This window comes from Panthera uncia, assembly GCF_023721935.1.
Source record: "Panthera uncia isolate 11264 chromosome C1 unlocalized genomic scaffold, Puncia_PCG_1.0 HiC_scaffold_4, whole genome shotgun sequence".
NCBI classification, from domain to species: Eukaryota; Metazoa; Chordata; class Mammalia; order Carnivora; family Felidae; genus Panthera; species Panthera uncia.
The window spans coordinates 51,611,474-51,623,697 of record NW_026057585.1 but is presented as its reverse complement, the minus strand read 5'-3'; the positions used below and the strand labels follow the sequence as shown (position 1 = coordinate 51,623,697).

At 35.3% G+C, this 12,224-nt stretch overlaps 1 protein-coding gene and 1 long non-coding RNA gene across 5 annotated transcripts in view; one reads left to right on the top strand and one right to left on the bottom strand.

The window, feature by feature from the left end:
• Positions 1-12,224, top strand: part of LEPR (leptin receptor) — a 199,829-nt gene that overhangs the window by 113,870 nt on the left and 73,735 nt on the right. For all 4 annotated transcript variants that reach the window (XM_049617047.1, XM_049617045.1, XM_049617046.1 and 1 more), the window contains 2 exons: positions 5,365-5,423; positions 9,877-10,206. In XM_049617047.1, coding sequence (XP_049473004.1) covers positions 5,384-5,423; positions 9,877-10,206 — 370 coding nt within the window. In that variant the 5' untranslated portion in view covers positions 5,365-5,383. The remainder of the gene's footprint in view (positions 1-5,364; positions 5,424-9,876; positions 10,207-12,224) is intronic.
• Positions 7,773-12,224, bottom strand: part of LOC125912531 (uncharacterized) — a 7,922-nt gene continuing 3,470 nt past the window's right edge. Inside the window, exon 3 of the long non-coding RNA XR_007454771.1 lies at positions 7,773-7,961. This is a non-coding gene — a long non-coding RNA (uncharacterized LOC125912531). The remainder of the gene's footprint in view (positions 7,962-12,224) is intronic.

The following is a 12,224-nucleotide window of genomic DNA, read 5'->3' as shown; positions in this document are numbered from 1 at the left end:
ATTAGAAATTAAAACACTTGAAATTAAGTTTTCAAAGTGACAAATGCTTATGCCAAGATGATGAAAGTTTTTTTTTTAATTTTTTAATTTTAGAGGTGCAGAGAGAGAGAGAGAGAGAGCATGTGTGTGCATGCTGGGGATAGAGGGGCAGAGGAGGAGAGAGAAAATCCCAAGCAGGCTCCACACTCAGGAGTCCAACATGGGGCTCAATTCCATGACCCTGGGGTCATGACCTGAGCTGAAATTAAGAGTGGGATGCTTAACTGACTGAGCCACCCAGGCACTCCTATATTATGTTTTGATCTTCTAAGCTTGATTTTAAAAGTTGAGCAGGGGCACCTGGTGGCTCAGTTGGTTCAGTGACTCACTCTTGGTTTTGGCTCAGGTCATGATCCCAGGGTCGTGGGATCGGGCCCCACATCGAGCTCCATCCTGAGTGTGGAGCCTGCTTGGGATTCTATCTCTCTCTTCCCCTCTGTTCCTCTACCCCCATGCACATACTCTCTTTCTCCCTCTAAAATAAGAACAAATAAATAAATAAAAATTAAAGAAAAATTTAAGTCTTTGACAACTACGTAATGGGAAGGAATAACATGACCAATTTCTGTCCTAAGTGAAGAAATAAAAGTAAACAGAACTAAGATAACAAGGTTAGTAGAGCTAGACCAAGCTATATTTATTTTGACACTTGAAGAAATAGTGTTTTTCGTTGTTTATTTAAACAAAATACTTAAATGTTGTTTTTTAAGTGAAAGATGGGTGCCTCTCTAGCAGAAAGTAAAAGCAAGAATTAGTGGCAGATGGAACTCATTGAGTTTACTCATCAAGACAACAGAATTGTCAGAATTGCTTTTCTTACTCATAAACTTTTCTACAAACTAGAGACTTTGTGAGATCATTAGAGCAAGTTGTAAATAATTTCTTTTTCTTCCCACTCATTCAAACATTAATTGAGTCTATTCTGCTTTAAGTAGAATTTTATACATAAAAATACACAAAGAATTTTCCATGATAGTAATAGCTGAAGAGTTAGTGATATAATATGCTTACTCTGTTGTATTATGAGTCAGTTAAGTGTACAACTTTGGCTCAGGTCATGATCTTGTGGTTCGTGAGTTGTAGCTCTGCATCAGGCTTTTTGCTGACAGCTCAGAGCCTGGAGCCTGCTTCAGATTCTGTGTTTTCTTCTCTCTCTCTGCCCCTCCCCCACTCACTCTATTTCTCTCTCTCTCAAAAATAAACATTAAAAAAATTATAGAAAAAGGTGAAATTTGAATTACTGACTGCACATCCAGGTATTATGGAGGGATCATTTAGGTCAGACTGTGGATGAATCTTTGTATACTTTATGGAGATTTCAAATAAAACACTTAAGTGTTTTAACTGTCAACATAGAATGACTACATTCCAGGGGGAATGTTAGGCAATATTATCTCAAACTCCTCACAATTCAGTGTCTATCAATGGCTCGATTCATAGGAGCTATACTTATGGAGGATTGACGGAGGAGCGTGAACTCTGTTCATTTAGCTACATCAGGACTTAATATGGGAGCTTTGAATAAATTTCAGAGAATTTGTTAACCCTCTGATATTATAGGTGTAATTTTGTATATATGTGTCTCTTCCTGGCAGTTGGTACCTTGCTCTCACCAACTTCTCAACAAGATGCATATTTAAAAATGGTTAAGAATCACCATTCTGAAATTTTCTCTGGAATTAAATCTGGTTCTCAAAGATGGGTTTTTATTAGAATGCCTCTTTAATTTTTTTTTTAATTTGAGTATAGTTGACACATAAAATTACATTAGTTTTAGATGTACAACATAGTGATTCAATAAGTTTATCCATTATGCTATGTTTACCACAAGTGTAACTACCATCTGTCACCATATAACATTATTACGATATCCTTGACTATATTCCTTATGCTATGACTTTTATTCCTGTGACATATTCATTCCATAACTGGAAGCCTATATCTCCCACTCTCCTTCACCCATTTTGCCCATCCCCCCAGCTCCTCCCTGGCAAACATCAGTTCTCTGTATTTAGAGGTCTTATTCTACTTTTGGTTTGTGTATTCATTTGTTTTGTTTTTTAGATTCCACATGAGTGAAATCATATGGTATTTGTCTCTCCCAGTTTAACTTACTACACTTAGCATCCATGTTGTAACAAATGCAGGGTCTCATCCTTTTTTATGGTTGTATAATATTTGTGTGTGTGTGTGTGTGTGTGTGTGTGTGTGTATCACATCTTTGCTGTCCACAGAACACCTCTTGTAAAGATTGCTGTTATTTTCTTGGTATGATGCTACCAGCCTATTTTTAAGAATATATCAAGAAAGAGTCGTATCATGCATTCATTCACTCACTCATTCAGTGAGTGTATAGAGAGCCCCTACTATGTGAGAGGCAGGCTTCTATGTGAGAAGGATATAATGATGAAAGGAAATAGTAAAAAAAAAAATCCCTTGGTCTAGTGGAGTTTATATTCTAGTGGGGAGAGTTAAACAATAAACAAGAAAAACAAGTCATATTCACATTAGACAGTGCGAAGTAATAATAAGAAAATTCAGCAGATATGACATGCTGGGTTGAAATTGTAGATGGGCTAGTCAGGAAAGGCTCCTCTGAGAAGGTGACTTGAACAAAGAGAAGAGCAGTGGTTGATGAGGTCAGAGAGGCAGTAGAGATCCAGGACCTTGTAGTTCTGTGCAGGACTCGGACTTTTACGCAGAGTGAAAAGGAGAGTACGACCGTGTTTGGGGTAAGACAGGCATGATCTGACCTATGTGTTAACAAGACCACTCTGGCTGCAGCATTGAGAATAGACTGAACTGGAGAGTAAGGGCAACAGCAGGGAGACCAGTTAGGAGGCCCTTCCGACTGTCCAGGGAAGAGATAATGGTGACCTAGAATACGGTATTGGCAATGGAGGGGCTGAGAAATTATTGGATTTTGAGGTTCACATGAAACTCTGGTACTGTGAGAGTGTTCATGAGGATGTTACCTGTTTTGAAGTTACTCAGGCAAAATTTCTTTCTGTTCTTACTGTTAGGATTATTTGAACATTTCCCCTAAGCTGTTGGTTAACGTTTTATTTTGAGTACTCTGAATTTGTAATTGACCAATTTGACCATAAGAAAGCATAAGGGAAATCAATAGCTTATCTTTAAATTTTTTTTAACTTTTTTTTAATTTTTGAGAGAGCACAAGCAGGGGAGGGGCAGAGAGAGAGAGAGAGAGAGAGAGAGAGAGACAGACAGACAGACAGACAGAGACAGAATCAAGCAGGCTCCAGGCTGTGAGCTGTCAGCACAGGGCCTGATGTGGGGCTTGAACCCATGAGCAGTGAGATCATGACCTGAGCTGAAGTCCGAAACTTAACCAGCTGAGCCACCCAAGTGCCCCAATAGCTCATCTTTAAAAACCGAATTCAAATTAATGGCATTTTGTGTATTATACTTATTTTGGCCACCTTACCATTAGTTTTCCCTTTACTTGATTTTTTTTCTCACAGTTTAAAAACTTCTGTTCCTTTTTTCTGTATTATTTGTACTTTTGCAAATCTCCTTATTATTCATTTCTGGTACAGTGTCGGTCATTTAAATATTTGTCTCATTGGGTCTGTGTAAGGTACCACCTTTCACACTCTCTTCAAGGTTTCATCTATGCCTTTTTCATATCTGTGATTATTTCTCTGTTATGTAAGAGTGAAACCTGACTACCAGAATTCAAACCATCAGAATAGTTTGTGTTTTGCATGGAACATTAAAGAAAATAATGCTTGTCTTATATAAGCAAAAAAACCCTGGTCTGTTTGGTCACTTGACTCAGCAGATCAGTTGAGTTAAAAGTGAGTCAAATCTGTTGTTGGACTGAGTTACTTGTCACCAGTCAGTTCATTCAAAACACTTAGTTAAATGATATGTTGTATCTATGACACATCCTGATTATGAAACTTGCTCTTGGGTTTATTTTATGAGAAAATGTTGTACCAGAAACAGGTAGCAAAAAAAAAAAATTCATATGATTAGATAATGAGGATTCCAAACACTAAACTGATTTTTAGAAATCCTGAAGACACACTGTGATGTCAGTATATAAAGAACCAAACTTCTGATGAAAAAGCAAGAGGCTGAAAAACAAATTGACCAGACTACAAAATGTTTATACTCATCCATTTTCCTCCTGAGAGTTATTAAGTTGTGAACTAAACAAGTACGTTTTTCTGTTTACTCATCACATGGTACCAATTGTCAGTAATGACTTATGAGACATCTTTCTTACTTGCTATTTGAAAATATCTTTGTGTAAAGCTGTAATTTCTATTTTAAAATAAAATCTCTCAGAATCATGAGCATCTCTGAAAGGGATTGTTGAGCTCATCCATCAGGAGGATTTGTAGATGAGGAACCTGAGGTCTAGAGTGTTGAAGTGCCAAGTCCTACAGCTGGTCAAAGACGAGATTGACATTCAAGACTCCTGACACCTAATTCAGAACTTTTTAACTCAGATTAACTTTTGTGTAGTGAACTGAATCCCCAGTTTGAGATAACAAAAACCCCTGGAACAACAAAAGCCTTTATGGTTTCATTACAAATTGAATCCCAATATATTAAAATTATGCTACCATTCATGATATACTGGTAAGAATAATCTCATTCATGATGTATTTAAAAATGAGGAGACTTCATGGGAAAGCTTATCTCTTGAAGTCACCCTATCATTTGGATATATTAAGCCGTCAACCTTTCCTTGAATTACTCTAATAACTCTCCAATGTGAATATTGCTTTATCTGCAAATAAATGGTGGGAGTTTCCAAAAACATACTGGAAAATTTCCTCCTCTTTTTTTGGAAACAAATGTACAGTGATTACCTATGCTATAACTGTTTGACTTTGTAGCATCATAGTAAAGATAAAGGCTTTAGAAAATAAGAAATTTAAGAACTGAGCTATAAAAAAAAGACTGTGCTATTAATGTTAGTACATATTTAATTAACATTATGAACACTTTTGTTCAGTTAAAAATATAGTCTTATCCTTTGATGCCTGTCCTCGTTTGTCATGACATAAAGGAACATTGAAAAATGTTTGATTATGCTGTATATGAATATGTAGCTTATATTTTAACTGTGTAAGATAGCAGGTACACAGGAGTAAACCTTTAATGTGTAGCTATACTTTAATGCGAGACACTTTTCTGATATTGATGCAGAGTATTATAGAGGATTAAATTTAAAGACTCGTTCATAATCCTTTTCCTTTTATATTTTCCCAGACAGCTTATATAGATGTCAGGTGTTTTTGTGCATATGTGTGTGTATGTATTTGTTTTCGATGTACTGTTTTTCAGGTCTACTCTCTGAAGTAAGATGATTTGTCAAAAATTCTGTGTGGCTTTCTTACATTGGGGTAAGTTATCTGCTTTTTAAATGTCCGTATATAAGAGATTTTGCTGTTGGAGATGTTGTTTTTTTTATTGGCTAGCAGAATTTCCTGTCCACAGTTTGGAATTCTCATGCTTATGATTAAAAATACAAACCAAACAAAAGCATATGTGTGAAAATAAAAACACTTCCCAATCTCCTGGGAATAACCTGATGTGTAGCTTTCCAGAACCATAACACATACACATAATCCATATCTATGGTTACAAAAATAGAATTGGTCTATACATATTGTTTTTTGTTTTTTTCTAGTTAATAGTTTTCAATTTATTATGATAACATTTTTTTTACCGTGTATTTACTGATATGCTTATTCATTTAATGGTTGCACAACAATGATCTGTATGAATATACTTTAAATTATTAATTTATTTCACCAATTCCCCATTGATAGACATTTCTTTTACTGTAGCAAATAATGCTGCATTGAAATCCATATATCTGTATCTATATCTTTGTATATTTGGAAGAATATTCCTGCTGATTAGTTGTTAAGGAGGAATTCTCTATTACATAGTGTGCACATTTTAAAATTTGATGAATACTGTGAAATCTTCTCCACAAAGCTTTGTAGCATTTGTGGTACCACCACAGATATATGAACGCCAACCCATTGCATTTCTGTCAAAGATGTATACTGTCATTCTTTTGTCTTTTTGCTCTGTCAGATAAGCAAAACATAGCATCCCGTTTCAGTTTTATTTATTTGGCTGTTTGTGAGGTTGAGCACTGTTTATGGACCATTTATATTTCTTATGTGATTTTCTAAATCATACGCTTTGGCCATTTTGTGGTTGGATTCTGTCTTAGCGATTTTTAGGATTTTCTAAAATGTAATTGATATTTAGTACTGTATTAGTCAGGGTTTTCCAGAGAAACAGAACCGGTAGGATTTATATATAGAGAGAAAGAGATTTATTATAAGGATCGACTCACAAGATTGTGGAGGTTGAGAAGTCCCGTGACCTGTAGTTGCCAGGCTGGAAACCCAGGAGAACTGATGATACAAGTTCCAGTCTGGACACTGGAAGGCTTCAGATGCAAGAAGAGCTGATGTTTCAGTTTGGGTCCAAAGGAAGGAAAAGACTGATGTCAGTCAGGCAGTAGGAGTTCCCTTTAACTCAGCCTTTTTGCTCTATTCAGGTCTCCAATCGATCATGAGGCCTGTCTACCTTACGGAGGGCAATCTGCTTTACTCATTTTACTGATTCAGTTGTTAAGTTCATCCAGACATCCTCACAGATACACCCAGAATAATGTTTGACCAAATGACTGAGCACCCCATGAACCTAGACAAGTTGACACATAACCTTAATCTTCACAAGCCTGTAACTATTTAATATTATGCAAATTTTTCTTCCTGCCCGTTGTTTGCTTTTTAACTTTTTTTTTATGGTACAGAAGTTTATGTATGCATACTAACACCCTTATACATGTGTAGAAACAAGATACAGTGACACTTAAATGTTTTAATTTTAATTTAGTAAATGTATTATTAAATTATAAATGTATATATATCAGGTGATAGTCAAAACTTTAGTTCTCTATCAAGGAGCTGTTTAACTTGGTGATAATATTTAAAATATATGACTATGACAAAATAATGGATTTATTCTCAAATGGAAGGGACATGCCATTTTAAATGTTATTTCACATTAGAACTCCAGTAGACAATGACAAGTATAATGTTATAAAGGGATATTACCAAGGGATGGTGTATATCTTTAAAATTTCCATCCTGAATACCACCAGAAGAATGCTTTCGGAGTTTAAATGTATACTAGTCTCCCTCCTATCCATTGCAGGAATATCCTCAAGAGAAAGCTTATAGATTTTTTTAAATGTCTTGATTTTAACTAATAGTATGCTTCTGTTTGAAATTAGTCACTCATATTGCCAATGAATTTTGAGCATACTATTCTCACTTGTTTCTGACTGCACTCTAGAGATATTCTGACTTAAAAAAAAACTCAAATCATCTAATTTAGGTTATGTTCCATTTTAAAAATTAAAGTCAGGCTATTTTTTAAAAAAAACATTTTATCTGGCAACCATATTTGGAGCTCCTCAAGCTGTCCAGCTATGTGTCAGTGAGTTCTGAGCATCTCCTTGGCTAATCCAAACTGAAGGCGCTCTTATGAGCTTCTCTACTAGTTTTCCTTGTTGTGCATACTGTTCTTTCTCATTGTCGCCATCTGTATATTTATAGCAAATAACCAGGATAACCCCACTGTGGACAGATTTCAAAACAAAACAAAACAAAACAAAACAAAACAAAACAAAACAACTATGCCACAAGGGACTATCTAAAAGTAGCAACATACTCATTCTCTCTTATATTCTCTAGCTTTTATTAGGCTCCACTCAACGTGTTTCACATTGGCTTTCCAAAAGGTTTGTTGTTTGATGAAGTCTTGTGAATCAGAAGAGTTCTTGGGATGTTGTTACCATGATAACATATGCCTCCAGAAATAAATTCTGGTTTCTGTTGTTTAGGGTTCATCTGGAGGGAAAGAAATATTATTTGCAAAACAAACATGCAAAAATAGAATCATCTTTTAATTAAGCTGATTCAATAGTCATTATGTCTATGACATTCATTATTACATTTTAAATTTCAAAGACTTCTTTGAGGATTTTAGGCTCATTTCAGTTCAGCCAACTGAATCTTCCATATGCAGCTAAAAAATAATGCTTTTAATTAATACCAACAAATAGTCATGGTTTTGTAAAACCAAAGAAATAACCTATTTTATTTTTTATTGACATGTTCTGATTTCAGAAACATATATTAGAAAGATTGAAGTCCAAAGGAACACAATTGTAATGAGGGGTCACTTTTGATAATGTATGATACCTAATTGTTGTCAGTGTGGGCAAAATAATATTAGTCATGTTAGTCATATTTGGCTTAATTTAGGCATCTGATATATTCTTATTTTATCTTATTTTTTGCATCTGATACATTTTAAATTTTTTTATTTTGAGAGAGAGAGAGAGAGAATGAGTGTACGAGTGTGGAGGAGGAGCAGAGGGAGAGAGAGAGAGAGAGAGAGAGAGAGAGAGAGAGAGAGAGAGAGAATATGAGAATCTTGAGCAGTGGGGCTGGATCTCATGAGATTGTGACCTGAGCTGAAATCAAGAGTTGGATCCTTAACTGAGGAGCCACCCAGGTGCCCCTGCATCTGATTCATTTTTATGTTAATTTATTTTTATGGAAAAGTTTAGAAACCAAACTTTAACAGTTGTTACCTACATATTGCTTAAATATTTTTACATGTTTTACTTTTATAGTTTAAAACATCATTTTTGTGAATTCGTTTTTTAAAAATTGCTATTTTCTTATATTTTTACATTTACCCTAATTCTTCAAAATTCTCATCCCATGCAAATCCATGCTAAATTCTCAGAATTCTCATTCTGCATTAGTTTGTATATGAGGCAACACAGCTGTTGGATTATTTGAGTAGCTTGTAAAAGAAAGTATTATTGAGAATTAATTATTATATTTTCAGACAATTCCTAAAAAATAAGTACCACTTTTGAGAGTTTTTGAGTATGGGATTATATGATTATTCTTATTTTTTTTATGTCTAAAAAGGTGAGAATTGTCTTTAATCAGCAATGGAATTTTCCTTTCTTTGTACATTGATTCTTGGAGAGTGCATTAAGGACATGCCTTCAATGATGTCATGTATTTGAGGATCATGGGCAGAAGAGATCATCCAGCTGTCCTGATGTTGAAAGCAAACTCTTTGAAAAGCACTCATAGTGCTAACATTTTGGTATTATTCTCTTTAAGAAATATTAAAACAGGGGTGCCTAGGTGGTTCAGTCCATTAAACATCTGATTTCAACTCAGGTCATGATCTTGTGATTTGTGAGTTCAAGCCCTGCGTCGGGCTCTGTGCTGACAGCTCAGAGCCTGGAGCTTGCTTCAGATTCTGTGTCTCCCTCTCTCTGTCCCTCCCCCATTCATGCTCTCTGTCTCTCTCACAAATGGATGAATACACATTAAAAAAAAAAATTAAACCAGAACTTTAATACTTGTTTATATAATTGCATATTCAGATATTTCTCTCTTATACTGGAAGTTCATTAGAATATTTTTTTAGAAAAGGTAATTGAAATATTGAGCTATAGTTTTTTCATTAAAATATAAATATATAATGCTAGATTCATGAGGAAAATGAAGCATGAATTTCCAAAAAGAGGTGCTAAGAGTGAAGTTATCTCTATGAACTAATGTATAATACATTGTGTAATGGAAACCCAGAGCTGGCATTAGGCACGGATTGGGCACTAAGACAGTTAAATACTACTGAGCACTACATGGTTTAATCTTAGATACTTCCTATTTATGTCTTGGTCAAAGTTATTAATTATTTTTCTATGTGTCTTTTTTAATACCCTGACAGAATTTATTTATTTGATAACTGCATTTAACTTGGCATATCCAGTTACTCCCTGGAGATTTAAGTTGTCATGCATGCCACCAAACACAACCTATGACTTTTTCTTGCCTACTGGAATCTCAAAGAACACTTCAAATGTGAATGAACATTATGAGGCAGTTGTTGAAGCTAAATTTAATTCAAGTAGTACCTACTTTTCTAATTTATCTTCCAAAACAACTTTTCACTGTTGCCTTTGGAGCAAGGAAGATAAAAACTGTTCTGTACATGCAGATGACGTGGAAGGGAAGGCATTTGTTGCAACAGTGAATTCTTTAGTTTTCCAACAAATAGGTAAGTATTTTAATGTTGTGAACATTAGATGTTATTTTAACTGTTTTAAACAAAATGTTTTCGTTTTCTGAAACTTGTATAAAATAGATGTCTTATAGATGGGATTCTTAACACATATCATCATTTTATATTAGTAATAAAATTATGATTCGTTATGTGACCAAACTAATGAGCCCCAAATTATTTGATATGTTATAAAAATAAAAGAAAAATGTAATGAGGGAACTCTTACCTATACCCTGTAAGTCAGGTTTTTGTAATCTTCTAAGTTTGCCTTATTTTATTGTTATTATTTTTTATTTTAGAGAGAGAGCATGTGTAGAGGAAAGGGGTAGAGAGAGAAAGAGGGAGAGAGAATCTTAAGCAGGCTCCATACTCAGCCCAGGGTCCAATGTGGGTGCAATCCCATGACCCTGGGATCATGACCTAAGCCAAAACCAAGAGTTGGATGCTCAACTGACCAAGCCACCCAGGCACCACTAAATTTGCTTTAAAATAGAAAAATCACCCCTTATTTTGTTAAATATATTAAATATTCAAAACATTCAACTGTTGAATTAGTTAAAAAAATTTTTAAGATTAAAAAAAGTTTTTAAAGTAATCTCTACACCCAACATGGGGCTTGAACTCACAACCCCGAGATTAAGTGTTGCATGCGCTACAGACTTAGCTAGCCAGGCACATCAGAAGTAGTTAAATTTTAAAGCATTTATGAATAATATTTGTTCAAGCAAAGAATCTCTCTGCAGCCAATCCATGTTTTAAATCAAGGGGGTTTTGTTGTTCAAGTATAATGCACACTGAATGTAGTTAGCATAATTAATAATTCTACATCTGAAAATCTAAACAACAAAATTATTTCCAAGCCTTCTGGAAAAGCTAACAGAACAGCATCCATTGACTCAGTAATACAAAGGGACCTACAGTATGAAAGTAAAGGCAAGCATAAATATAGCACTTCTGTTAAGGGTTAATCAGAATTTCTCAACCTCAACCTTATTAACATTTTGGGCCTGACAATTCTTGGGTATGGGGAGGCTGTTCTGTGCATTGTAGGATGTTTAGCAACATCCCTGGCTTCTACCTAGATACAAGTAGCTCCTTCCCCAGTTGTGACAATCAAAACATGTCTCCAAACATTGCCAGATGCCCCTGAGGGCCAAATTGCCACTGGTTGAGCATCACTGATTAGATGGAAGAAACACTCTGGTTTATTGAAATCAGCTTAAGAACAAAGTATAAATATGCAATAAAATCAGAGTTTTAAAACAAGTTAGTAGTAATCACTCCCAGTGTCTCCAATGGAGTCCATAACCATTGATTAATAAAATTCACTTAATTTTTTATTAATATCAAATATTTTTTTAATGTTCATTTATTTTTGAGGGAGAGAGAGACAGAATGCGAGTGGGGGAGGGGAAGAGAGGGGGAGACACAGAATCCGAAGCAGGCTCCAGACTCTGAGCTGTCAGCACAGAGCCCAATGCAGGGCTCAAACCCACAAGCCGTGAGATCATGACCTGAGCCAACGTCAGATGCTTAATTGGCTGAACCAGCCAGGCACCACATAACATTCACTTAATTTTAATTGAAGCATTTTTTTTTAATTTGTAGGGGAACTTAACTAGCCATTCCAGCAATTCAATGGATATACCAAGAATGAACTTATTAAGGCAGGGTCTTTGTGATGAGCTTTGAAATGATCCAAAAAATGTTAGTACTTCATTTTTGAAGAGAAATGATTATGATGTTATAGATTTTTTTTTAAGTTTTATTTATTTTTGAGAGAGAGAGAGGGAGCACGTGCAGGTGTGTGTTGAAGCAAGGGAGGGAGGGGTAGAGAGAGAGAGGGAGGGAGAGAGAATCCCAAGTAGGCTTCTCACTGTCAACAAGGGCCTCTAGCCCACAAGCCGTGAGATTGTGACCTGAGCCAAACAGATTGAGCCACCCAGGTGTCCCTATGATGCCGTAGATTTCAGTTTTACACATAAATAAAGCTTGCATAACTAGTCACTTCT